The 27,962-nt window shown below is 46.1% G+C and overlaps 1 protein-coding gene and 1 long non-coding RNA gene across 5 annotated transcripts in view; one reads left to right on the top strand and one right to left on the bottom strand.

Moving 5' to 3' along the window:
• Positions 1 to 1,501: 1,501 nt before the first annotated feature.
• LOC113258494 (uncharacterized) lies at positions 1,502 to 25,035 on the bottom strand. Its single transcript, XR_003317250.4, has 3 exons — positions 24,974 to 25,035; positions 8,898 to 8,995; positions 1,502 to 2,127 (listed from the first exon to the last, which is right to left on the bottom strand). It is a non-coding gene; the product is annotated as an uncharacterized LOC113258494 (long non-coding RNA).
• A 332-nt stretch (positions 25,036 to 25,367) lies between these two features.
• The window catches only part of CBFA2T2 (CBFA2/RUNX1 partner transcriptional co-repressor 2), a 148,989-nt gene continuing 146,394 nt past the window's right edge, over positions 25,368 to 27,962 (top strand). For 2 of the 4 annotated variants that reach the window (XM_044385768.3, XM_026503300.4), the window contains exon 1: positions 25,368 to 25,539. In XM_044385768.3, the coding sequence (XP_044241703.1) occupies positions 25,506 to 25,539 (34 nt within the window). In that variant the 5' untranslated portion in view covers positions 25,368 to 25,505. The remainder of the gene's footprint in view (positions 25,540 to 27,962) is intronic. The other 2 variants (XM_057312590.1, XM_057312591.1) reach the window with 2 other exon arrangements.

Here is a 27,962-nt window from a genome sequence, read left to right as displayed (position 1 = left end):
TGGGCTCCCTGCTCAGAGGGAGCCTGCCTCTCCCTCTCTCCCCTGCTTGTGCTCTCTCTCACTCTCTCTCTCTCAAATAAAGTCTTAAAAAAAATGAATTGTTGAAATACTATATTGTATAGTTGAAAGTAATACAACACTGTATGTTAACTATACTGGATTTAATATTCAAAAAAAAAAAAAAGGCTCAGTCCATAGAATGTGTGACTCATGATCTCAGGGTTATAAGTTCGAGCCCACGTTGTGTGTAGATATTACTTAGAAACAAATTTTTTTTTTAAGATTTTATTTATTTTTATTCGAGAGAGAGGGAGCATGAGGAAGGCGGGGAGGGGCAGAAGGACAAACAGACTCCCTGCTAAGCCGGGAGCTCGAAGCTGGGCTCCATCCCAGGACCCTGAGATCATGACCTGGGCCAAAGTCAGGTGCTTAACCGACTGAGCCACCCAGGCACCCCTTAAAAATAAAATCTAAAAAAAAAAAAGAAAGAAAAAAAAAAGAGGTGGCCCTGCGTCATTCTCACCTCCAGATTCCCAGCACTTGCCCCTGTGCCCCATCGTTTTATTACCACCTCCTTCCAGTAAGGAGTTCAGACTTCAGGCCTCCATAGAGGGGAAGAGAAGCCAGTTTAGGTTTTAGAACAGGGCCTCAGGCTACAAACCATTCTTTAAAGGCAGGGGAGGGGCGCCTGGCGGACTCAGTTGATGGAGCGTGCAACTCTTGATCTCAGGGTGGTGAGTTCAAGCCCCACACTGGGTGTGGAGCCTACTTAAAAATAAATAAATAAATAAGTCTTTTTAAAAATGAAAATAAATAAATAAAGGCCTAGGAAAGAGGCCTGGGCTGGAGTAATTATGAATAATAATAATTATTATAGTTAAACTAATTACCGTACCGAGAGAGCAGCAAGAGTAATTGCTGACCTTGAGAGCTTATCAGTATGCTAAATGCACATTTTCTCAATTATTTATTTATTTTTAAAGATTTTATTTACTTGAGAGAGAGAGAGAGATTGAGAGAGAGAAAGAGCATGAGCAGAGGGAAAGGCAGAGGGAAAGGGAGAGGCAGACTCCCCACTGAGCAGGGAGCCGGAAGCGGGGCTCAATCCCAGAACCCAGGGATCATGACCTGAGCCGAAGGAAGCCGCTTAACTGACTGAGACACCCACGCGCCCACATTTTCTCGTTTAATCACTGAATTCTCTTAAGACTGCTGTGAGGTAAGACTGCTTTCTTTACATTTTAAAAAAGGGAAGACCAGGCTCAGAGAGGTTAAGAAACTTGCTCAAGGTCACACAGCTTCCAGGTAGTAGAACCTAAAGAGTGAAGAGACCTGGTAACCTAGACCTTACCCTGCCTGATGCTTCCTGAAGGACTCTGGGAAAGTTAAACCCCTTCAGGGCCTCAGTTTGCACAGATGCAGAGGGGAGGAAGAGACAGAGGATAGAATAGGAGCCCAGAAGCATGGAGCTGAGACTACGAAGGCCAGGACACGCGCTGTCTTTCCGCAGTGTCAGTTTTATTCAATCATAAAGCAAGGTCAACATAACTGTAAAGCAGGTTCAGGATTCCAAAGTCAATGACATCCCATTCAACTTGGCTCCATACCCATCACACAAAACAAAGTACAATACAAAGTCACGCAACAAACAAGATACCACAAAGGTAAGAAGTTAACAAACCCAACCTGAAGCCAGGCCGTGAGCTTGAGATGGGGCTCTGGTCCCGGCTCGGCTCTCGGTGCTTACTGCTCATTCCGTTCGGGCAGTGGAGGCTCTCTGTTATGCTCAGAGCTCAGTCGGGTCTTGGGCAAAGACCGTTCTAACAGGGTCCGACGTGGAAGAGTCAGTGTCTGGAGAATGTGACAGTTTGCTGCAGAAATCCTCCCTCTTCAAAGGAATTTGATCAGTGTTTAGGGCTCCCAGACCTCTTCTGGTTCTACTGATGATCACTTCTTGGTTCTTCCAGACTCTCTTGGCTTTGCTAGTTATCAGTTCTGAGGGCTGCCAGCATGTTCTGGTTCTGGTGATATCTATCCTCAGCTCATTGCCCTTGGCTGCCTTCCTGATTCATTACGTCACTCCTTGGCATGGGTGACTGCTTGACGTGAGTGACTCCATCTTGCTGTCTATAAGAAGCACAATTTGGTATGCAGTGAAAAAAGTTTCCTAAGGACTGTAAGTAAAATCCAATTAAGCCTAGGAGAAGGGAATTCTTAGTCCCATTTCACAGATGAGGACTTGATGGCACAGAGAGGTTAAGTAACTTACCCAGTGCCACACAGCTTGCGGACACAGATTTGCATCCAGATCTATTAGCCCTCACTTTGTGACTGTTACCCCAGAGGTCACTCAGCAAGTTCCTGATCCAAAACCAAAGGCTCTGAGTGCGCTGTGAGGTTTGGACTTTTTCCTCTCTAGATCTGCACGATCCAATCCAACAGCCACCAGCCACATGTAGTTATTTATAATGACACTTAACAATTCAGTTCCCCTGTCACATTAATCACCTCTCAAGTGCTCAATAGCCACATGTGGCCAATGCCTGCTGTACCAGACAAGCAGATAATAGACGTCTCCATTGTCTCAGAGACTCCTGTTGGAGAGCGCTCGTCGAGATGGCGGCGAGGGAAGACGCCGAAGGGTGGGAGCAGCAGGAATAGGAGCGGGGCAGATGTTTGGGCTGGAACCACCTTTCATTAGGACTCGGGAGGAAGGGGTGGGTACCTGCGGAGTTAAAGTAAACAGGTTATGGAACCCAGATGGCAGGTGGGGGCTGAGAGGTGGAGGTGGTGAGGGAGCAGGGAGGTGTGCCTGAGAGTTCAGCCTCCTGCTTCTGACAGATCTAGAATCCTTCCTTGCCACTTGCTTTGGGCAACTTCCCTGAGCTTCAGTTCCTGCAACCAGAAAGTGGAAAGAATAAAAGTACCAGCTGCACAAGGCTCGTTGTGAGTTTTAAAGGGATATCGGGGATAAAGAGAGCTTCTCCTACCATCTGTGATAAGGGACCAGTTTACTGTTTTGTTTTGTTTTTTCCTTTTCTTTTCAGTTTACTGTTTCCAAACTACTACGGACAGATACTTTTTGTACAATACCTGGAAAATGAAGTGTTGGAAAAATAGTCACGCGCCTGGATGTCCTGGCAATGTCAAACTGTCATAAAAGTTTCTCAACACTCTTCATGTCTTACATATTTTGTGCTGACGGTTTTGGAACAAACACTATCCAGGAACCACACTTTCAGTAGCAATGATTATAGATCATTTGGTTTCATCGCTGACACAGTCCGTGGCATTGCTATTATTGCTATTGTTAATAATGCTATTGATGGAGCAATGAATAATAAATGTGGGGGGTGGGAGAAGCAGTCTTGGGCAATACCATATTATAATATTCGTAAGGGCAAGAGGTAGGACTGAGGCCCATATACAGTCCCTCCAGCGTCCTCTCATTCAATGCAGTAGGCAGAGAGCTACATAGGCCATAGGCCTGATTGGAAGCAGACCTGGCACTGGGGCCTGACTAGCCCAGATGTGCCTCTATGCATATTATTATTGTTATTTTTTAAAGATTTATTCACCTATTTGATGGGGCGCCTGGGTAGCTCAGTCAGTTAATCAGCTGCCTTCGGCTTGGGTCATGATCTCAGGGTCCTGGGATTGAGCCCCATATGGGGCTCCCTATTTAGTGGGGAGTCTGCTTCTCCCTCTCCCTCTGTAGCTCCCCCAGTTTGTGCTCTCTTGCTCGCTGTCAGATAAATAAATAAAATCTTTAAAAAAAAAAAAAGATTTATTCACCTATTTGAAAGAGAAAGGGAGAGCGAGAGCAAGCAAGTGGGGGTGGGGGGAGAGGGAGACAAGCAGACTCCCCGCTGAGCAGGGAGCCTGATGCTGGACTCAATCCTAGGACCCTGGGATCATGATGGACGCCAAAGGCAGATGCTCAACTGCCACCCAGGCACCCCTAGGTATATTATTTTCCCCAGCTTCTCTTCTGCTGAAACTCTGGTGTCATGGCTCAAAGGAAGAGAAACAGATCCTTCTGCAACAGTTTGTCTTACCAACTGAACGGCTGGGTAGAGGGCAGGTTCCAGCTCCCAACCTCTCTACCCTCCTGCCACAGGCCCATCCTACGTGCTATTTGCAATTTCCTCCTGGGCATTATTCCTGCCTTCACCTAGTTAACACCCACTGATGACTGAGATTTTTGCTCCCCACCTGCTTTCACATGTAGGTTTCCTGATTGATTGCTTGCTTGCTTTTTAAGTAAGCCCTGCACCCAATGTGGGGCTTGAACTCACAACCCTGGGCCCATGAGTCACACGCTCTACAGACTGAGCCAGCCAGGCACCCCAGGGAGGTTTTCTGATTGATTAGAATTTCATGGCTTCAGAGTTTTATTAGTTAGAATTTCACAACCAGAGAATTCTATTGATTAGAATTTTATGGCACCAGAGAAGTATTGATTAGCGTTCCATAAACCCCAGAATTCTATTACTTAGAATTTCATGACTGGAGAATGCTATTGATTCGAATTTCATGGCGTCTTAGCATTCATCAATGCATGCTTCCCCCAGACACCCACACAGATCCTCAGCTCTCTGCTCAAACTGTTACCTTCTCGGTTGTTTTAAAGATTTATTTATTTATTTGTCAGAGAGAGAGAGAGCAAGAGAGAGCACAAGCAGGGGAAGCGGCAGGCAGAGGGAGAAGCAGGCTCCCCTCTGAGCAAGAAGCCCGATGTGGGACTCATCCCAAGACACTGGGATCATGACCCGAGCCGAAGGCAGGCACTTAACCAACTGAGCCACACAGGTGTCCCCAAACTGTTACCGTCTCAGGAGGGTTTCTCTTACTTCCCTATTTCAAAGGGTCTGTCTGCCACCTGCTCCAGCTTTATTTTTTCTCCATGGTGGTGGTCATCGCTTAACATACTCAATACATTATGAACTGCCTCCTGTACCAGGTGGTGAGAAGCTCCCCCAGGGCAGCGATATATATATATATATATTTTTTTTTTGGTCTTGTTCACTGCTGTATCCCCAAGGTCTAGAACAGTGCCTGGCACACAGTACATGTTCAATATTTGCTCAATGTTTACAAATGAATCAATTACATAATGAATAAACTGCTGTAAATACTACATAAAGGTACCATGCAATCATTTTTAAGAGTGACTGCCAACTTATCCACCTACCTTCTGTGCCTGACTCAATGCTTCAACTCATGATGGAGAGGGGAGTGCCTCTCTCTAGCTGTGCCCCTTGCCCTACGTCAGGGGTCTCGTCTGAGTTAAGATCTAGGCTCCGAGGAGAGGAAAAGGAATTGAAATGGGTAGGCGAGTCCAAAAGGGGGATACCTACAATTGGTAGTCTCCGTAGTCTCCCCAAAAGGGGGGTACCTACAATTGGTAGTCTCCGTAGTCTCCCCAAAAGGGGGTACCTACAATTGGTAGTCTCCGTAGTCTCCCCAAAAGGGGGTACCTACAATTGGTAGTCTCCGTAGTCTCCCCAAAAGGGGATACCTACAATTGGTAGTCTCCGTAGTCTCCCCAAAAGGGGATACCTACAATTTGGAACCCTACTGTTTTTCAGACCTTGAATGTTACCATTACCTTTTTCAGGAATTTCTCCCTGATGGCCAGATTAACTTGGCTCTCATGTCAAATGCTCTCCAACTTCCATACACCCTGTTCACAGCACGCTGTACTACTTGTATTTAGAGATGTGCTGGGTGACTGTTGATATCTGTAGATAAGGACCACATCTGTTTTGTCCCTTATGCCTAGACCAGTGCCTAGCACATAGCAAGTGCTCCAGACCTGTTTGTGGAATGAATGCATGATCTGCTAGGGTCCTTAGTAGCCAAGGGTCAGGGAATGTCAGGAAGAGGACCGTCAGGGGACTGTGAGCTTGAATACCCAGCCTCCCTCTGGAGCCAGGGGTAGGGTAGGAGTGGGCAAACCTTTCCTATAAATGGACAGATAGTAAAACCTAGGCTGCCCGCTGCTGTAGCAATTAGACATAAACAATATGTAAATGATAAAGCCAGCTGCTTTCAAAAAAACCTTTACTTACAGACCTCAAACTTGGCTTAAGGTTAGTAAACACTTCAGAAACGGTACAGAACAGTGGGGCAGGCGAGGGCTATAATTTGCAAAACTCCAAAATAAAACTTTAAGTAGAAAGTTAAGGGTGGGGGTGTCTGGGTGGCTCAGTCGTTAAGAGTCTGCCTTCCGCTCAGGTCATGATCCCAGGGTCCTGGCATCGAGCCCCGCATTGGGCTTCTTGCTCAGCGGGAAGCCTGCTTCTCCCTCTCCCACTCCCCCTGCTTGTGTTCCCTTTCTCGCTGTCTCACTCTCTGTCAAATAAATAAATAAAAATCTTTAAGAAAGAAAGAAAGAAAGAAAGAAAGAAAGAAAGAAAGAAAGGGAGAAAGAAAGAAAGAAAGGGAGACTACGGTGAAGAAGGGACGTTTTGTAAGTCTTCCATGTTGGGCAAGTCTCTTAACCACTCTGAGCCTTAGGCTCCTCCTTTGGAAAAGGGAGGGCATAAAAGTCCTTTGTTCCCTAGGTGGTCCTGAGGATTAACAGAGATAACACCTTCCTTTCCAGACAGGTGGGCTGAGCCACTGGGTTACTAATGTTAATCATAATCATTATTACCATCACCAGGGGGACTGTGGGAGGAGCAAGTGCAAGGACTTTTGCAAAGCCCCCGGCAAAAAGTCTGTCACTATGGAGACCTCCGTAGAAGCTCCTAACTTCCTGTTTTCCACCCCCACCCTCACCCCCACCCCTCACTCCACCCTAGGTCATTCAAGATAGAACTCCCCAGCATCCTGCACTGGCCCCCCAGGTCTCCTGCTCCCCAGGCCTTGCCCAAGACAGGAGAAGGTGCCCATGGCAGCTGGCCAGGGTAGGGAAGAGGACCGGGTGTGGAGGGAGGAGGGTTCTGACCAGGTCCCCCGCCCATTGTCTGAGCCCGCCAGCCCGCCAGCCCGCCAGCCAGCTGATGTCCTGGGTCTCCGACACCAGCTGGCTGGCCCCACCCCCACCCCCATTCCCCCCAATTCCCCCTCCTCCCAGCTCCCTCCTTGTCACTCAGCCTCCGCACCCACCCGCAGCCTAGAAAGATGCAGGGTGTGACCAGAGGATCTGAGCTTTGTCCCCCAAATTGTAGACTGATTTGCATTCCTTTAGCAATTTGCACACTCCATTCATTTGTAGAGAGCTAGAAGTTGCAAAGCCTGCAGGGGTCTTTGGGCTTATTTGATCTGAGTCAGGTTTTGAAAATGTGATTTTGGGTGTTCCCTTTCAGCCTTCAGCACTTCCTTATTCTGGAACACTGACCAGATGATTTTGCCACTCTGACCCTCAGTTTCCTCATCTGTAAAATGGGGACAATAACCTACCTTTCCTACAGAGTAGCAGCGGGGAGTAAATAAGAGAACGTACGCAATGAACCTGGCACAGAATGTGCATCACAGATGTTAGCTTGCTATTACTTAAACATATTATCATCCTAACGTCCTCCAGAGCCAACTGTTAAACCTGTGCTGTCCAATAAGGCAATCACTAGCCACAAGTGGCTACTTAAATTTAAATTAAATTAAATCGGAACTTGAGATCCTCCGTCACACCAGCCATACTTTAAGTGCTCTACAGCCGTGTGTCCTGGTGGCGCGGAGCAGCAAAGAAAGTTGGGTGAAACCGGGCTGATGCAAACCCTCTCATTCCCCAGAGCTTTTCCCCTTTTCCCAAAGAGGGCTCTCCCTATTGCAGTCTTTCTCCCCGCCCCTTCAAGGTAATGACCTTGGTGAGTGGGTGTTCTTTTGTTCTCTGCACCTGGGCAGGAGGGTGGAGAACAGGTGTGAAGCTGTGCCCTAGAGCACCGAGGGGGTGGGCGCAATCATCCGCGTTGTAAAGCAAACAGCTGCACCCAATTCTGCCCTAGCCACCAGCAGGAGCCTCCTTGGGCCCGGATGCGGATGAGGGAGGGGAGACACTGGGAGTTTCGGGCCCAGGACCCACCGCCTCCCATAGGCGGTTTAAGGTCACACAACAAGTCTGAGCCTGGGATGAGCAGTTTCCAGCACAGCTGACACCTGGGGAAGGTGCACCAGATGGGAGGCCCAGAGCGGAGGGGAGGAGAGGATTAGCAACCTCTTAGTGCCAAGGCTCAGCTGCACCAGAGGCTGAAAGGCGTAAATAGGTTACATTCAGGCTATTTCGAACGTTATGCATCCGCTGTGGTCCCACCTCACTAATGGAGTTTAACAACCACAGCAAGACATGTATACCTGCATGTGACTGTCCACCCACATCCCAAAGTTAACATCCTGGAGCCAGAACCCTTGCTTTTGCCTCCACGATGTGTCTGTTCATCCCGCAGCTGTCTCCACCTCTGGGGATGGCTGCCCCATCCTTCCAGGGGTCTGGCCCAAATCTCAGAATACCCTTACCCTTTTCTTTCCCGTACCCTGCAAAGGAGCCATCAGCAAATCCAATCGGCTTCACCTTCAAAATACATCTTGAGGGGCACCTGGCTGGGTCAGTTGGTGGAGCGTGCAACTCTTGATCTCTTGATCCCAGGGGTGTGAATTTGAGCCCCATGTTAGGTGTAGAGATTACTTAAAAAAATTTGGGGGGGGGTTGACGCCTGGGTGGCTCAGTCAGTTAAGCGTCTGCCTTTGGCTCAGGTCATGATCTCGGGGTCCAGGGACCAAGCCCCACGTCGGGCTCCTTGCTCAGTGGAGGGTGGGGGGGCTTGCTTCTCCCTCTCCCTCTGCCCCTCCCCCTGCTTGTGCTCATTCTCTCTCTCAAATAAATAAATAAAATCTTTTTAAAAATTTGTTTTAGTCTTAAAATCAATCAATCTTGAATCCAACCCCACTGTCACCTTGGTCCCGCTGTCACCTTGGTCTAAGCCACCGTTGTCTCCTTCTCGGATTGCTGTGGCAGCTTCCCACCATTGCCTCCTCCGGTATACTCTTCACCCTGGAGGCATAAAGACCATGTTACTCTTCTGCTCCAAACTGTTTAATGGCTCTGAAATTCACTCAGAACAAAGTCAATTTCCTTACTGCAGCCTACTGGGCCCCATTTATCTAGCCCTTGACCCCTTGTCCAGCCACATACTGGTGTCCTTTCTGTGCCATGCACACACCTGCCTCAGGGCCTTTGCTCCTGCTACCCTCCACCAGGAGCCACTCTTAACTCACACAGCTTCTAGCAACTTTTTTTTCCCTTCTTACCTTAAGGTCTTAAGAATGGAAAATACCCTTTTCAGAGAAGGCTTTCTTTTCCACGTTATATAAAACAGAACTCCCTGGGCCTTATTTCTCCTCAGGACACCTATCATAGTATTTACTTGCTCGCTGTCAGTCCATTGTGTGGGTCCCCTCACAAGAATGGTGGTTCCATGGGGCAGGAATTTTGGCTATCTTGTTCAGTCCTATATTCCCAGGACTCTGCACGTAGTAGGTGCTCAGTAAAGGAAGGAAGCACAAGCCGTGTGCTAGGAACCACACTTAGCACCTAATAGGGTTATCTCATCGAATCCCCAGGGCCCCTAAGGCAGGCACTGTTATTATCTGACTTTGCAGATGGGGAAATGAGGCTCAGAAGCACTGACTGGCCCCAAATTAGTAACAGACTTAAAGTGTGTCTCTTGTACCACTCCCCCACATACAATCAGAATTGACAGTCAGGGAGCTGAAGGAGACTGAATTCTGAGTGCCTCAGGGCGTTCAGTTGCATAAGCATGACGTCTGAGACCCTCTCCTCTATGAGTGGGCAACTCTCAACAGATGAGCTTCTCACACGTTCTCAGAGGAGACTCTAAATCTCTGGATTTCTCTTCACTTCCAGTGTGGCTTGTGGCCAATTGTTTAAAGGGGGAAAAAAAAAAAAAAGCAAATCAGAGCCCTCTGGGGAGTACTTGAAACCTTTCATATGCGTTCCCTTGCCTCAGGCTGTGACCTCCCTTCCCCTTCCCAGGTCTCCAAGTGGCAGCCCAGCCTCCCCGCCCAGCAGAAAGAGGAGTGCGGCTGAGGGTCTGAAGAGCTCTGTGCGAGGGACAGGTGGAGAAGACAGGAGAGGGCTGGGGGAGGTGTAAGAGATAGGTCTGGGCCAGGCAATATAGGACATTGAGGAGTCTGGGCAGTATTTTTCTTTTGGTTTTGGTTTTGATTTTTGTTGGAGGAAAAACGTATAGAGCACAAATCTTAACTGTGAATTTTCTCAAGCTAAATACACCTCCGAGAAGGTGAGCTCCCAGATCAATAATCAGAATTATCACCAGCCCCCGGCGTGCCAGCCGAGTCACTACCCTTCCTCCATCCTCAGGGTCACCACTGCCCCGATTTCCGACAGCACAGATTAGTATTACTTATTTTTTTTTTAAAGATTGTATTTATTTATTTGACAGAGATAGAGACAGCCAGCGAGAGAGGGAACACAAGCAGGGGGAGTGGGAGAGGAAGAAGCAGGCTCATAGCAGAAGAGCCTGATGTGGGGCTCGATCCCATAACGCCGGGATCACACCCTGAGCCCAAGGCAGACACTTAACGACTGAGCCACCCAGGCGTCCCCAGTATTACTTATTTTTGAAATTTTATATGTAAGTGGAATCATTCGGTATGTACTGTTTTGTGTCTGGCTTCTTTAACTCAACACTAAGTGAGATTCAGTTCTGTTGTCTGTATAGCAATAGTTCATTCACTGCCATTGCTATGCAGTATTCCACCGTGTGAAGGTGTCACAACTTATCCTCCTGTTGACAAACACTTGGGAACTTTCGCGTTTGGGCTCTGGTAAACAGTGCTCCTGTAACTGGGTACATGTCTTCTCACGCACACATGGAAGCATTCCTGTCCAGCATCTACCTACGAGTGAAAATGCTGCATGACAGGGCACTCCCCCAGCATGTGCTCCCTCTCTGGCTGTCTCTCTCTCTGTCAAATAAATAAATAAAATCTTTAAAAAAAAAGATTCTATTTATTTGACAGAGAGAGAGAGCACAGTGGGGTGAGGGGCAGAGGGAGAGGCAGAAGCAGGCTTCCCACCGAGCAGGGAGGATCCCGGGATCATGACCTGAGCCAAAGGCAGCCGCTTAACAACTGAACCACCCAGGCGCCCCTCATGTGCGGTATTTCTGTGTGGCTGGAGAGGAAGGCAGGACAGGCAGAAGGTGAGGGTAAGTGAGACCAGAGTGGGTACAGCCTCGAATAGCGTGATGCATTTGAATAGTCCCTGTCAGGCTGTGAGGAGCCAGTCAGGATTTAAAGGAGGCTGGAGAATGGGCAGGGAAACTAAATCCGAGGTGAGCTGTGGTCACATCCTCCGACTGCAGAGGACGGTTGAGGAAGGGAGAACCTCGGACGCAGGAAAACCAACGAGGAGAAGTCTGCAGCAAGCAGTGCACATGTCTGCAAGTGTGACATATTCGCAATAAAATGTCTAAAGGGAGACCAGAAAAGTGCGGTGATGAGAACCTCAGCCTGGGCAGCGGAAGTGAGTATGAGGAGAAAGACACGGATTCTGTGAAGTCAAAGGGGTGAAGAACGGTATGGAAGTTGAGAGAAGCAAGCCTCTGTATCCTTGCCTGCAGGACAAGAGATGCACTGCTTTGGGGTGGCAGCCACTTCTCCTCTTGGGCACTTCTGAGCCTCATGAATTTACTTACCTCTCAGGGAGCAATACTGGCCATTAGCGGTAGATCACATTTTCATCTACAAATCTGGGAATGTTCTACAATAAGTTTTTTTTTTTTAAAGATTTTTTATTTATTTATTCGACAGAGATAGAGACAGCCAGCGAGAGAGGGAACACAAGCAGGGGGAGTGGGAGAGGAAGAAGCAGGCTCATAGCAGAGGAGCCTGATGCGGGGCTCGATCCCATAACGCCGGGATCACGCCCTGAGCCGAAGGCAGACGCTTAACCGCTGTGCCACCCAGGTGCCCCTCTACAATACGTTTTTAAAAAGATTTTACTTATTTATTTGAGAGAGAAAGTGAGCAAGAGAGAGAGAGCACGACCAGCCCCGGAGGGAAAGGGAGAAGCCGACTCCCCACGGAGCAGGGAGCCTGAGGCAGGGCTCGATCCCGGCACCCTGGGATCATGACCTGAGCCCAAGGCAGCCGCTTAACCGACTGAGGCACCTGGGCGCCCCTCTACGATTGTTTTAATAGCCATTGTCAGGGTGTTGTGAGATGAGCCTGCTTGACCACTACTGATGGAAATAGGATTGGGTAAAACTGTAAATGTTGCTACTATTTGACCCAATGATCCCATTTTGAAAAACCTGTTCTTATTTTTTTTTTTAAGATTTTATTTATTTATTTGACAGAGATAGAGACAGCCAGTGAGAAAGGGAACACAAGCAGGGGGAGTGGGAGAGGAAGAAGCAGGCTCACAGCAGAGGAGCCTGATGTGGGGCTCGATCCCAGAACGCCGGGATCACGCCCTGAGCCGAAGGCAGACGCTTAACCGCTGTGCCACCCAGGCGCCCCTGAAAAACCTGTTCTTAGAACCTGAAAATAGGAAAGACTGATGCACAGTGGTGCTCAGTAAGGCCTTATTTATGATGCAAAAAAATAAATAAATAAATAAATAAAAAGCAGCAGCCCTAATGATTATACAAATCAGATTCTATCAAAAGCAGACTATTATGTGACCATCCACTAAAGTGATGTGACATTGATGGATAATTTTTAGTGACAAGGAGAAACACTGTGTATATAAAAGCAAAAAAAGGCAGGATGTAGAAATGCATCAAGAGCACGATCTCAATTATGTTCAAATACTAATGAATAGAAAGAAATCGAGGCTATCTGGTAAACTGGTGAGAGCATTTATTCCTCAGTATTAAGAACTAAGAGCGATTTACATTTTCTTTTAAAAATTTGTAAAAATATTTTATTTATTTAAGTGAGAGAGAGAAAGCACAAGACGGGGAAGGGTCAGAGGAAGAAGCAGACTCCCCGGTAAGCCAGGAGCCTGATGCTGGACTTGATTCCGGGACTCCATCCCGGGACCCCGGGATCATGACCTGAGCCAAAGGCCAGCGCTTAATCCACTGAGCCACCCAGGTACCCTTTTTAAAATTTTTAAAAGATTTTATTTAGGGCGCCTGGGTGGCACAGTTGGTTAAGCGTCTGCCTTGGGCTCAGGTTATAATCCCAGGGTCCTGGGATCGAGTCCTGCATTGGGCTCTCTGCTCATCCGGGAGCCTGCTTCTCCCTCTCCTCCTGGCTTGTTCTCTCTCTGTCGCTCTCTCTGTTGCTATCTCTGTCTCTCTTAAATAAATAAATAAAATCTTTTTTAAAATTTTTTATTTATTTTTTAAAAAAGATTTTTATTTATTTATTTGACAGAGAGAGAGGCAGCAAGAGAGGGAACACAAGCAGGGGGAGTGGGAGAGGGAGAAGCAGGCTTCCCGCTGAGCAGGGAGCCCAATGCGGGGCTTGATCCCAGAAAGCTGGGATCATGACCTGAGCCAAAGGCAGATGCTCAACGACTGAGCCATCCAGGCGCCCCTAAATAAATAAAATATTTAAAAATTTTATTTATTTGAGAGAGAGAGAAGGTGTGAGAGAGAGCAAGAGCCAGGGGGAGGAGCAGAGAGAGAGGGAGAAGCTTGGGGACCATCCCAGGACCCAGGACCTGAGCCGAACGCAGATGCTTAACTGACTGAGGCACCCAGGCGCCCCTGATTTTCATTTTCTTCCTCATCTTGTTGTATAGCACACAAGCTCCTCACCATGAGAACCCTCCCATTCCTCTCGTGATCATAAATAATGCTGAATTTTAATATAACTCAGCTTGGTCATCTTTCCTCCTGGGGGCTCTAGGACTCTTCAGCCTTCTACAGAGAAAATGTCTTGCTTACTAGAAAAGCCCCAGCCATGCCAAATAGTTCTCCAGTGCACAGACAGGCTTTCTAAAGTGCCATGGACATTTCAGGCTCCTGTTTATCCAACAAGGATCATACACCTTTAAATCGGCTCCCCTCACTGCCTGTCATCTGGCTAGGCCTTGTGTTTATTATACATTAGCAGAAGGGGCTTGGCCAGTGCAGATGGCAGGCAGCATGCACTTCTCCCTGCCACCCATCTTTATCCTCTTAGTCACTAGTTAAAGAAAAACAATCACTTGGTTTGGACATGAAGCAGCCAGGGCCACGAGCAATTTCCTCAAGTCTATCACATCTATAATTCCTTTAAAAGGTTGCAAGGGGCACCTGGTGTCTCAGTCTGTTGGGCATCTGCCTTCAGCTCAGGTCATGATCCCAGGGTCCTGGGATGGAGAACCCCACTTTGCATCAGGCTCCTTGCTCAACGGGGAGCCTGCTTCTCCCTCTCCCTCTGCCTGCTGCACCCCCTCCTTGTTCTCTCCTTCCTCTGTCAAATAAATAAATAAATAAAAATTTAAAAAAAATAATAAAAGGTTGTGAGAGAATGTCAGAATTCTTTTTTATTTTTATTTTTTTAGAGATTTTATTTATTTATTAATTTGAGAAGGAGAGAGAGGGAGCACGTGTGCAGGAGCAGGGGGAGGGGCAGCGGGAGTAAGGAGCCTGATACAGGCCTTGATGCCAGGACCCCGGGATCATGACCTGAGCTGAATGCAGACACTTAACCGACTGAGCCACCCAGGTACCCTCTTTTTTATTTTTTAATTTTAGTTAGTTTTTTTTTTTTTTTTTTTAAGATTTTATTCATTTATTTGACAGAGATAGAGACAGCCAGCGAGAGAGGGAACACAAGCAGGGGGAGTGGGAGAGGAAGAAGCAGGCTCCCAGTGGTGCAGGGAGCCTGATGTGGGGCTCAATTCCAGGACCCTGGGATCACGCCCTGAGCCGAAGGCAGACGCTTAACAACTGAGCCACCCAGGTGCCCCTGTTTTTGTTTTTTTAAACTAATCTCTATACCTAATGGGGGGCTCAAAGTCACAACCCCGAGATCAAGACTCATATGCTCTACCAACTGAGCCGGCCAAGGTGCCCCAAGAATGTCAGAATTCAATTTTGTCATCTGAGACTAAGCTTATGACTCAGACAAATTTTTTGGTAAGTCTCTTAACCTCTCTGAGCCTCTGCTCCTTTGGCTGGAAAATGGAGCTGCTGGAAAGGTGAAATCAAATTCAGTTTATAAGGCACCAGGCCTGACTCTGCCCCTTAGGTGTTAGTGTCCCTGAGCCTCTAGGCCTTAGGAAACCAGTCAACCACAGGCTGAGCTCCTTGGAGCTGATTGTTTCCAGAGGGCCTCTCTTCCCCACCTTCAACACACACACACACACACACACACACACACACACACACACACACACACCATTTCTTAAGCAAGAAAGGTGAAGAAACAGAAAAGGTAGTAAACCTGTGGAGACTAATTTATTTTCTCTACATCTGAAACCAAACAGAACTTGAGAAAGTTACAGGTTTAAAGCCAGGGCTGTCCAGGTCTTCGGGAAGAGAGTTTTATTTTCAAAAACAGTGGAATGTGGTATATCCAAACCATGGACTACTCCCAGGGAATAAAAATAAAGGCAGGTAAACTATTGATGGACACAACAACACAGATGAATTTCAAAATCATTATGCCAGATGAAAGAAGCCAGATAAGAGAGTACATGCTGGTGCACTTGGGCTCAGTCAGTTAAGTGTCTGCCTTCAGCTCAGGTCATGATCCCAAGGTCCTTGGATGGAGCCCCACATCAGACTTCCCGCTCAGCGGGGTTCCTGCTTCTTCTTCTCCCTCTGCCATTCCACCCCCCCCCCCCCCGCCCCCAACTTGTGCTCTCTGGCTCTCTTTGTCAAATAAATAAATAAGATCTTAGGGGGGAAAAAAAAGAAGAACGCCTGCTGTATGAGTCCATTTACATACAATTCTAGAAAATGCAAACCAATGTGATAGAAAGTAGGAGCACCTGGGTGGCTCAGTAGGTTAAGTGTCCCACTCTTGATTTCCACTCAGGTCTTGATCTCAGGGTCATCAGATCAAGCCCCAAATCAGGTGCCAGGCTCAGCACAGAGTCTGCTTGAAATTCTTTCTCTCCCTCTGCCCCTCCACCTGCTCATGCTCTTTCTCTAGCTCTCTGTGAAATAAACAAATAAAATCTTAAAAAAAAAAAAAGAAAGAAAAAGAAAGAAAGAAAGAAAGAAAGAAAGATCAGTGATTCGCTGGGTCCAGGTGCAGATGGAAGGATGGATTACAAAGGAACACGAGAAATCTTATGGGAGTGATGGAAATGTTCTTTATCTTAATAGTGCTGGTGATTTCACAGGTATATACAGCTATCAAAATTCATCAAATGGAGCCCGTTAAGTTGATGTGGCTCATTCTACATAAATGGTACACCTCAATCAAGTGTTTAGTTTCCTTTCTTTTTTTTTTTTTTTAAAAGATTTTATTTATTTATTCGACAGAGATAGAGACAGCCAGCGAGAGAGGGAACACAAGTAGGGGGAGTGGGAGAGGAAGAAGCAGGCTCATAGCAGAGGAGCCTGATGTGGGGCTCGATCCCATAACGCCGGGATCACGCCCTGAGCCGAAGGCAGCCGCTTAACCGCTGTGCCACCCAGGCGCCCCTCCTTTCTTTTTTTTTTTAATTAGGTTCCACAACCAACCTGGGGCTGGAATTCAGGACCCTGAGATCATGAGTCACATGCTCTATGGACTGAGCCAGCCAGGCACCCCTCAATAAAGTTTTAAAAAAAGCAATCAGTGGGTGTGTGTGTGTGTGTGCGCACACATGTGCCTGGCTCAATAGGTAGAGCACAGGACTTTGATCTTGGGGTTGTGGGTTCGAGCCCCACACTGGGTGTAGAGATTACTGAAAATAAATAATTAAATAAATAAGCTTAGAAAAAATTAAAAGGCAGTTGTAAGAGCTGGGGAAGGACAGGATGGGGAGTGACTGCCAATGAGCATGGGGTTTCTTTTTGGGGTGATAAAAATGTTCTAAAGTTAGATTCTGGTGCTGGTTGCACAGCTCTGTGACTGTGCTAAAAACCACCAAATTGTACACTTTAAATGGGCAGATGTGTGGTATATGAGTCATATCTCAATAAAGCTGTTAAACAAAAACCGATCGTATAGTGATAGAAGTCGGAATAGTAGTAGGTAACGTTTGGATGGGGATATTGACTGGAAAGGGATATCAGGGAGCCTTCTAGGGTGGTGGAAAATGATGTAAGTGGTGTTAAGCCTGAAACAAGTCTTTGAACTGTATGTTTGACATTCATGCATCTTGCCATACATACATATTATACTTCAATTTGTCAATCTTTTTAAAATTTTTGTTTACTTATTTTTAAAGATTTTATTTATTTATTTTTTAATTAATTAATTAATTAATTTATAAAAAAGATTTTATTTATTTATCTGACAGTGAGAGAGACAGTCAGCCAGAGAGGGAACACAGGCCGGGGGAGTGGGAGAGGAAGAAGCACGCTCCCAGTGCAGGAGCCTGATGTGGGGCTCGATCCCAGGACTCTAGGATCACGCCTTGAGCCGAAGGCAGACGCTTAATGACTGAGCCACCCAGGCGACCCAAGATTTTATTTATTTTTAAAAATAATCTCTTTGCCCAATGTGGGGCTCAAACTTACGACCCAGAGGTCAAGAGCTGCATACTCTAGTGACTAAGTCAGTGAGGCACCCCTCACTTTTTGACTTTTAAATTTGCTTTTGAAAAATTTACATAAAATAATCTGGGACTTTTAAAAATGTACAGTTCTTTGAGTTTTGACAAATGCATATAATCATATAACCATCATGGGGCGCCTGAGTGGCTCAGTTGGTTAAGCATCTGCCTTCAGCTCAGGTCATGATCCCAGGGTCCAGGGATCAAGCCCCGCGTCAGTCTCCTTGCTCAGTGGGGAGCCTGCTTCTCCCTCTGCCTGCCACTCCCCCTGCTTGTGCTTCCTCTCTCTGACAAATAAATACATTAAAAATATTTTAAAAATCACATAACCATCATGATAAACAAGATGTAGAACATTTCCATCAGCCCAAATTTCTCTGTGCCTTTTTATAGTCATGCTTTACCCCTACCGTGAGTATCTGATGACACAGATCTGTTTTCTGTTCCTATAATTTTGCCTTTAAAAAAAAAATCCCATAGGGTACCTAGGTGGCTCAGTTGGTTAAGTGTCTGACTCTTTTTTTTTTTTTTTTTTTTTAATGAGAGCGGACACAGCCAAGGGAGCCCAAGTGACAGGTGGACCCTCACTTGTCTTTATTTATTTATTTATTTATTTATTTATTTTATTTATTTATTTGAAAGAGAGAGCATGAGTGGGGGGGTGGGGGTAGAGGAAGGGAGTTGGAAAGGGAGAGATAGACTTTCCCGATGAGCTGGGAGCCCGATGTGGGGCTCAATCCCAGGACCCTGGGATCATAACCTGAGCTGAAGTCAGACACTTAACCAACTGAGCCATCCAGGTGCCCCAAGTGTCTGACTCTTGATTTCAGCTCAGGTCATGATCTCAGGTGTTCTGAGATGGAACCCCACATTGGGCTCTGCACTCAGTGGGGAGTCTCCTTGAGATTCTCTCTCCCTCTGCCCCTCCCCCTGCTCTCCCAGTCTCTCTCTTTCTCCCCTCTCAAAATAAATAAGTGAATCTTTATTTTTTGTAAGATTTTATTTATTTATTTGAGAAAGAAAAGGAGATAATGAGCAAGAGAGCACAGGGGGAGCGGCAGAGGGAAAGGGAGAAGCAGGCTCCCCACGGAGCAGGGAGCCTGACATGCGGCTTGATCCCAGAACCCTGGGATCATGACCTGAGCTGAAGTCAGATGCTTAATCGACTGAGCCACCCAGGTTCCGCAATAAATGAATCTTTAAAAAAAAAAAAAATCCCATAAATGGAATAATAGAATATGTAACCCTTTGAGTCTGGCTTCTTTGTTTTATTTTATCTTATTTTTTAAAGTAATCTACACCCAACATGGGGCTTGAACTTACAACCCCAAGGTCAACAGTCACATGTTCCAGCAAATAAGCCAGTCAGGTGCCCCAGGTCTGGCTTCTTTGAAATTCATCCATATTATTTTGAGTATCAGAAATTTGTTCCTTAGGGGTGCTTGGGTGGCTCAGTTGGTTAAGTGTCTAATTCTTGATTTCGGCTTAGGTTGTGATCTCAGGGTCATGAATCTGAGCCCCAAGTCTGGCTCAGGAGGGAGTCTACTTCTCTCCCTCTCCCCCTGCCCCTCCCCCCACTCACATGCATGCACGCACTCTGTCTCTCTCTAAAATGAATAAATAAATCTTTAAAAAAATTTGTTCTTTTTTTTTTTTTAAAGATATTTATTTATTATTTATTTGAGAGAGAAAGTGAGAGAGAGAGAACAGGAGCCAAGGGTGAGGGGAGAAGCAGAGGGAGAAGCAGACTCCCCGATGAGCAAGGAGCCCCACACTGGGCTCAATCCCAGGACTCCATGATCATGACCTGAGGCAAAGGCAGACGCTCAACCGACTGAGCCACCCAGGTGCCCGAAATTTGTTCCTTTTTATCTCTAAACAGTGTTCATCTGTATGATGAACATACCACAGTTTGTGTATCCATTCACTAGTTCAGGGACATTTAGATGATTGCCAGTTTTTGGTAATTTTGAATAAAGCTGTTATAAAAGTCACATATAGGTTTTTGTGTAAACGTAAGTTTTTAGGGGGACCTGGCTGGTTCAGTTGATAGAACATGCAACTCTTGATCTCAGAGTTGTAAATTCAAGCCCCGTGTTGGGTATAGAGATTACTTAAAAATAAAATATTTAAAACAAACAAATAAATGTAAGTTTTTAAACCAGCCTCTCATTTCCAGGATAATTCCAATTTGACCATGATGCAGTGTATTTTTTATATATTGTTTAATTCAATTTGTTAATATTTTGTTGAAGATTTTTGCTTGTTAATGTCTTCATGAGACATATTGGTCTCAAGTTTTCTTTTCTTATAATATCTTAATGTGCTGTTGCTATCAGGGTAATCTTGGCTTCATAAAATGAGTTGGAAATGTTTCCTCCTCTTTTATTTTCTGGAAGAGACTGTAAAATTGATATTATTTCTTCTTAAATATTTGGTAGAATTAGCAATTAAAGCCTGTTGGCTCTGGGGTTCTCTTGGCTAAAAGTTTTTTGTTTTTTTTTTAAGATTTATTTATTTATGAGAGAGAGAGAGAGTGACGGGGGATGGAAAGGGAGAGGGAGAGAGAGAATCTCTAGCAGACTTCCCACTGAGCAAGGACCCCCAACTTAGGGCTCTATCTAAGGATGCTGAGATCATGACCTGAGCCGAAATCAAGAGCCAGAAGCTTAACAGACTAAGCCACCCAGGTGCCCCTTGGCTAAAAGATTTTTAACTACAAATTTATTTTATTTAATAAATATTGGATGTGGGTCCCCACACCCACCCCACCAAAAGATTTTTACAAATTAAAAAATAAATACCGGAATATTTAGATTATCAACTTTTTTTTTTTTTAAGATTTATTTATTTCAGAGAGAGACACAGAGAGAGGGAGTGCGTGTGAGAGCGAGAGCAGAGCGGAGGGGAAGAGGAAGAGGGAGAGAGAAACTCAAGCAGACTCTGCACTGAGCATGGAGCCCAACAAGGGGCTCATTCTCACCACCTGAGATCAGACCTGAGCTGAAACCAAGAGTCAAATGTTGAACTGACTACACCACCCAGGCACCGCTCAGATTATCAATATTTTGAGTGAGTTTCAATAGGCTGTGTCTTTTAAGAAATCGGTGAATCTCATCTGAGTTATCAAATTTATAGTCATAAAATTGTTATTTATTACTATTGGTAAAGTCTATAGTAATGTTCCTTCTTTCATTCTTTTCCCCCCTCTTTCATTCCTTTTTTTTTTTTAAGATTTTATTTATTTATTTATTTATTTATTTATTTGACGGAGAGAGTACAAGCAGGTGGAGTGGCAGGCAGAGGGAGAGGCAGAAGTAGGCTTCCCACTTAGCAGAGAGCCCGATTTGGGTCTCAATCCCAGGACCCTGGGATCACGACATGAGCCAAAGGCAGACACTTAACTGACTGAGACGCCCAGGCACCACACTAAGTTTTTTTTTTAAAGATCTATTTATCTGTTTGAGAGAGAGCAAGAGAGGGAGAGAGCATGTGCAGAGAGGAGCAGAGGGAGAGGGAAAAGGAGACTCTACCATGAGTGTGTAGCCAATATTACTCGATCTCATGATCCTGAGATCATGACCTGAGCCAAAATCAAGAGTTGCCTAACTGACTGAGCCACCCAGGTGCCCCTCTCGGACTCTTTTTTAAAGGTTCTTCTAATTATACCGGGCCTACTTGAGTAACCCAAGATAATCTTCCCATCTCAGGGTTCTTAACTCAATCACATCTGTGAAGTCCCTTTTGCTTTGTAAGGTAACATATTCACAGGTTCCAGAGATAAGGGTGTTCACATTATACTGCCTGCAGATTGGAACTGTGCTGTTTGTTTTCGTTTTTGTTTTTAACATTTTATTTTAATTTTTTAAATTTTTTAAAAGATTTTATTCATTTATCTGACAGAGATAGAGACAGCCAGCGAGAGAGGGAACACAAGCAGGGGGAGTGGGAGAGGAAGAAACAGGCTCACAGCGGAGGAGCCTGACGTGGGGCTCGATCCCACAACGCCGGGATCACGCCCTGAGCCGAAGGCAGCCGCTTAACCACTGTGCCACCCAGGCGCCCCTAAATTTATTTATTTTTAAAGATTTTATTTGTCAGAGAGAGAGCGTGCACAAGCGGGAGGTGGGGGGGGGCAGCAGGCAGAGGGAGAAGCAAGCTCTCTGCTGAGCAAGGAGCCCAATGTGGGACTTGATCCCAGGACCCTGGGATCATGACCTAAACTGAAGGCAGACACTTAACTGACTGAGCCACCAAGGCGTCCCAAGATTTTATTTGTTTATTTATTTTAGAGAGAGTAAGGGCCAGAGGGAAAGGGGATGAGAGAGAGAGAGAGAGAGAGAGAGAGAATATGAATCTTAAGCAGACTCTGTACCCAAGCGCAGAGCCTGACTTGGGTCTCAATCCCAGGACCCTGAGATAATGACCTGAGCTGAAACCAAGAGTTGGATGCTTAACCATCTGAGTCATCCAGGCACCCCTTAAATTTATTAATTTTTCTAAGTAATCTCTACACCCAATGTGGGGCTTGAACTCACAATCCTGACATCAAAAGTTGCATGCTCTTATGACTGAGGCAGCCAGATGCCCCAAGACTTTTTTTTTAAGTGGGTGGGAGGGGCAGAGGGAGAGAGAGATAATCCCAAGGAGGCTCCACACTCAGTATGGAGCCCAACTCTGGACTCAAACTCACAACCCCAAGATCAGGACCCGAGGCCAAATCAAGAGTCGGATGCTTAACTGACTGAGCCACCCAGGCACCCACCCCTCCCTCTAAGAATTTTTATTTTTAAGTAATCTCTATGTCCAATGTGGGGCTCAAACTCATGACCCCAAGATCAAGAGTCACATGCTCCACTGACTAAGCCAGGCAGGTGCTCCTCAGCAAGCATTTATTAAATGTCTGTATCATAAAAATATTTAAAATGTTGCAGCTGGGGCGCCTGCGTGGCTCAGTTGGTTAAGCATCTGAAGCATCTGCCTTTAGCTCAGGTTGCGATCCCTGAGTCTGGCTCTCAGCTCAGCAGGGAGTCTGCTTCTCCCTCTGCCTCTGCCCCTGCTCCTCCTCTCTCTCTTTCTCTCACATGTGCTCTCTCTAATAAGTGAAATCTTTTAAGAAAAATAATAAAATGTTCACTCATTATATCCCAGATTGCCAAGTGCTAAGAGAAGGCAAGGCAGTATACAGCAGGATTCAAATGGTAATGTATTTCTGTAAATTTGAAAAAAAATTTTGTTTTTAAGTATGCTCCACATGCAAGGTGGGCCTTGAACTCAGGACCCTAAGATTAAGAGTTACATGCTCTACTGACTGAGTCAATCAGGCACCCCAACAATGGAATTTTTTTGAGCACCTAATATGTACTAGCAACTTCTAGGCAGGAAGGGTAAAGGCTAGGGGGGATAGTGAGTAGGAATGGGAATTAGAAAAAAAAAAAAAAAGGAAGTGCATATAATAATAATTGCAACATTTAAAAAACATAGCAGGGGGGCACCTGGGTGGCTCAGTTGGTTGACCATCCGACTCTTGGTTTTGGCTCAGGTCATGATCTCAGGGTCCTGAGATCAAGCCCCACAATGGATTCGCACTTGCACTCAGCAGGGAGTCTGCTCAAGATCCACCCCCACCCCCACCCCACCCCCCTGCCGCCCCCACACTCTCTCTCTCAAATAAATAAATAAACCTTTAAAGAAATGTAGCAGGTACTGTGTTTTTCATGCAATAATCTTGTGAGCTAGGTCCTATCATGAGCCATTTGCTGAGCCTCAGAAAGATGAAATGACTTGTCTGAGGCTATATAGCTGGTAAATGTGAAGCCATGATTGTATATCCAGGCTGTCTGGCTCTGGTGTGTGGGCTCTTGGATTTAACACCATTTTAGAGTGTACATAGTATGTAGGTGTTGAAAAATATCCAATTATCCAAAACTTGGAAGTAAAGCAAAAGAATAGCTTCATGGAACTCCAATTTGCTTTTTCAGTTCACAATATGTATTGGCAACCTTTTCTTATTACCACAAGTAGATCTACCTACTTTTCAAATATTGTATATTATTTCCTACAGTTTATTTCACTAGTTCTCCATGTAGGGCATTCAAGCCAATTTTGATTTTTGTTCTTTTACAATTCTGATGTAAACTTCCTTCCTATGCATCTTTTTGTACACATGAACAAGTATTTGGGATGGAGACCCACAAGTGGAAATTCCAATCGAATGCATGAAATATGGCAACTCCTTGCTTGTTTTCTGATTATGAGAGAGGTTGAACATCTATTTTTAATGTTTATTAGCCATACAGATTTTCTTTTCTGTGTATTGTCTATTCATCCTCTTTGTCCATTTTTTTTTTAAGATTTCATTTATTTATTTGACAGAGAGACAGCCAGCGAGAGAGGGAACACAAGCAGGGGAAGTGGGAGAGGAAGAAGCAGGCTCATAGCGGAGGAGCCTGATGTGGGGCTCGATCCCATAACGCCGGGATCACGCCCTGAGCCGAAGGCAGACTAACGACTGCGCCACCCAGGCGCCCCTGTCCGTTTTTTTTTTTAATTTTAAGTAATCTTTATGCCCAACGTGGGGTTCAAGCTCATGACGTTGAGATCAAGAGTTGCATGCTCTACTGAGCCAGCCAGGTGCCCCCATCCATTTTCTATTAAATTATCTTTTTCTTATTGGTTTATAGGACTTCTTTATTTATTCTGAATATTGATCCTTTGTTGAATATGTTGCAGATATTTTATCCCTGTCTTCTGCTTATAAAAGAAAGCAAAGTTAAAAGAAATTTGTTTATGATGTTTTTGTATATAGAGGAGTTTGAAATTTTTTAAAATTTATTTTTATTTATGCATTTATTTATTTTTAAAATATTCTCCATGCCCAATGTGGGGCTTGGACTCACGACCCTGAGATCAAGGGTGCATGCTCTGCCAACTGAGCCAGCCAAATGCACTGGAGTTTGTAGTTTTTAATCTCTTGTTTTAATTTTAATTCCTGTTTTTGAGTCTTTGGGAGGCAGAATAGTTCAGAGTAGCTCAAAGTACTGGGTCTGAAGTCCGAAGTTTCTAGTTTGCAATCCCTTCTCTACTTTATGCTAACAGTAAGCAGTGGCCAAGGTGGTTGAAGCGAAAGCCCTTTCTGCATGTATAGGCAGAAAAGGTAAAATAGTACCTCTCTCCCTCATTGTGAGGGTTAACTGGATGAGTGTATGGAAATAGCACCTAAAGATGATAAAGAGCTCGGTAATAGAAATGATAACTAACGGTTATTAATATGATGACGACATTTTAGACATTTGGCACAGGGTAGACCAGAATGGGGAAGCGACTTACCCAACGACAGGCTTTGGGCGACCAGGCCTTAACCTGAAGAACTCAGGTGCGGCGCTGTCCCCTCCCCCCTAAGCCCCACCCCCTACAGCCTTGCCTCCTCCTCCGGGACTGGGTCGCTGCCCTGGCCACAGCCGGAAGCCCAGTGCCAGACGAGTGGGCCTGGCGCGTGATGGGCGCGCGTGACACAGTAGGGGCGGGTCTGAGAAGCTGGATGAGCCGGGATAGGGCGTCAGGTTCGCGCGGAAGGGGCGGGGCAGGTCAGGGGGGCGGGGCTTAGCTGGAGCTGTTCTTGGGGCCGGGCTTCCGCGTGCGTTGGTCCGGCGGGCGAGGGCGCGCGGCGGGGGCGTGCCCGGCGGGCGGGGCGGAGCCAACCGGGGGGCGGGGCGGCGCGCGGCCTAACGGCGGCGTTGGCGGCGGCAGCAGCGGCGGTGCTGGGGCTGGCGAGCGTCGCGGCTTCAGGTTCCGCGGCGGCGCCTGCGAGCGACCCTGGCCGCGGTTGGAGGCGGGAGGCGCGCGGCGGAGGCGCTTGGCGATGGTGGGCGTCCCTGGAGCGGCCGCCTTCCAGCGTAAGCAGGGCGGGAAGACCGGAGGCTGAGGGGGGCGTGTGAGGGGCCTGCTGCTCCACAGGCGCGAGCTCCCGGGAGGCCCCCGGCGCGAGGCGGGGTTGGGGAAACTGAGGCCCGAAGCAGGGCTGTGGATCCAAGGTCACGCGGCGGGCCGGGCCTTCCCGGGTTCTCGAGGCCGTCCGGGTGCTTCCTGCTCCCCCCGGGGGGTCGGGGCTAGCGATGTGAGCGAAGCCGTGCGGACCGCGGCCTCGGAGCCCAGGCCCCGCCGGCGTCCATCCGATTTACCGGCGGACAAGGATTGTTTTGTTCTCCGGTGCTGGGGCCACTAAGTCCGGCTCCTGGGGAAGTACTACATATGCCCAGTTTCAAGGGGTGTGTGGCGAATGGTGGAGGAGGCGAGGATGGCCTCTTTGAGGGGGCCTGTTGAGTGCAGGCTCAGGGGTCAGACTGCGTGGGTTCATATTCTGGTTACCCCGCTTGGGGGATGTGACCTTGGGTCTTTCCGAGCCTCAGTTCCTTCTTCTGCAAAATGGGGGTGTGAAGAGCATTTCCACCCCCATGCCCCCCGCCAGGGTTCTTGGGTTTTGTGGGGCCAGTAGAATGTTTGGCACAGACTGGGACATACACGAGCATGAAAACTGTTATTATTGTAATCGCTGATAAACCTCATCCAGGGTGAACCTCCCTCGGAAAAGCCCGAAATTGGGCTCTGGTTGTGTATTTGTTTAAGATGTTGTCTTAGGTTAGTCCTGCTTTATGATCCAGTTGTTTTTCTTACCTCCATTTCTCTATTCCCGCATTTGTCTAGTGTTCCTCCTAGAATTTTGAGATCCTTGGGGGAGGGGTGGTATCTCTTAACAATAAAATTTTAATTGTTTCTTGTTACAATAACAGTCATAGTCAACATTTTTTTGAGCAGCAGGCATTTTGCATTCTATTCTTTCAATGTTTATTAAATCATTTATTAAGTAAAAAGTAGCATTCTCGGCCCTGGGAATATAGCAAAAAAATGGATAGACCATATCAGCCTCTGCGTTTGGAGTGGGGAGGGGAAGACAAGGTAAATGAGGAAACATGAGACCATATTGCTTGTTTTTTCTTCATTTAATCCTGGTGATAGTGTAAATAAGAGTTAAGTATTTGAATATGCCCGTTTTGCCACAGATGAAACTGAAGAACACTGTGATCTAGCCTCAGAGCCCTGAGTATTTCATATAAAGGGAGGCTTTACACGGTCTCACTTCTTTGACACTCATTAAAAGTTGGATTGAAGAAATGCAAAGTAAATGCATCTAGCAATGCCTCTTCATATCAAGCCTACAGTTGCTGCTTTTGGTAGTTTGAGGCTTTCCTCTTGGAGCTTATAACAAAAGAGAGGCAGAGGTGACCGGTTAGGCCTAAGATGCACCGTCTCTGTAAAGGAAAGGACTGTTAATACCAACTCAAGTTTTTTACATCCAAACCTGTTTTATGTAATTTTTGGTTTAAAATATACCACCAAAGTGCAGTTTTTGGTTCTATTATGTAACGAAGATTTATTTATTTATTTTAGTGTTCCTAATAGAATTCTGTATTACATTCTTAGCATGCTTAGTGCCCTCTTTTAATCTGGAAGCATATAGTAAGTTTCATTAAAATATTGAGAGGGTTTTTTCAGTGACGTTTCCACGATACAGTTAGATTCAGCATTGACCATCTGCTAAGCACCAGGGCCTGTGCTATTGTAGGGCTTACAAAGATGAATAAAGCAGATTCTTGCCTCTGGAGCTTACCTATAGTCTTGATTGGTTAATGCGTTTAACTGAAGTGCTGGGCAGAGAACGTAGGAGCTCCGAGTCCTTGGGGAAAGTAGTCTCGAGCATTGGCTTCAGATGGTCTTAGTGTTCTATCAGTAGATAGGGTTGAGTATGCGTACATGTGATGTTTTAAGTTACAATTACAGTGCTAACTGTAGTCTGTGTTATGTACATTTTATAACACTTGCAAAAATACATTTTGCGAAGGATGAACTAAAATATAAGTAGAAGTTCCAATAACATCTTTGCATACCCTGGTGTGAATAATAACTGTGCATCTTGGGGGTGGGGACCATTGGTCTTGTAATGGGACCCTTTCAACCCATGAAGTCTGTTGAGATTCACTTCTGGAATTGTGCCTAGGTTGAAGTCTTGGGGTCCAGTCCTATTAACTTTGAGACTTTGGGCACATTATTTAACCTTTCTGTGCACTTTATTTTCCTCATCTGTTAAAATGGAGTTGATGAGAGTTCCTGCCCCACCTACAGTTTTGCGATGATTGATAATATGTATTGGTAATGTATATGATAACATATGTAGAGTACTTAGACTGCGCTTGACCCACTATTTTGGATGTTGCTTGTACCTGAGAATACAAGGAAGACTTAGGATCTCACAGGGTATGTA

This window comes from Ursus arctos, unplaced genomic scaffold (assembly GCF_023065955.2).
Source record: "Ursus arctos isolate Adak ecotype North America unplaced genomic scaffold, UrsArc2.0 scaffold_16, whole genome shotgun sequence".
Lineage (NCBI taxonomy): Eukaryota > Metazoa > Chordata > Mammalia > Carnivora > Ursidae > Ursus > Ursus arctos.
This window is presented reverse-complemented; position numbering and strand designations above follow the sequence as displayed.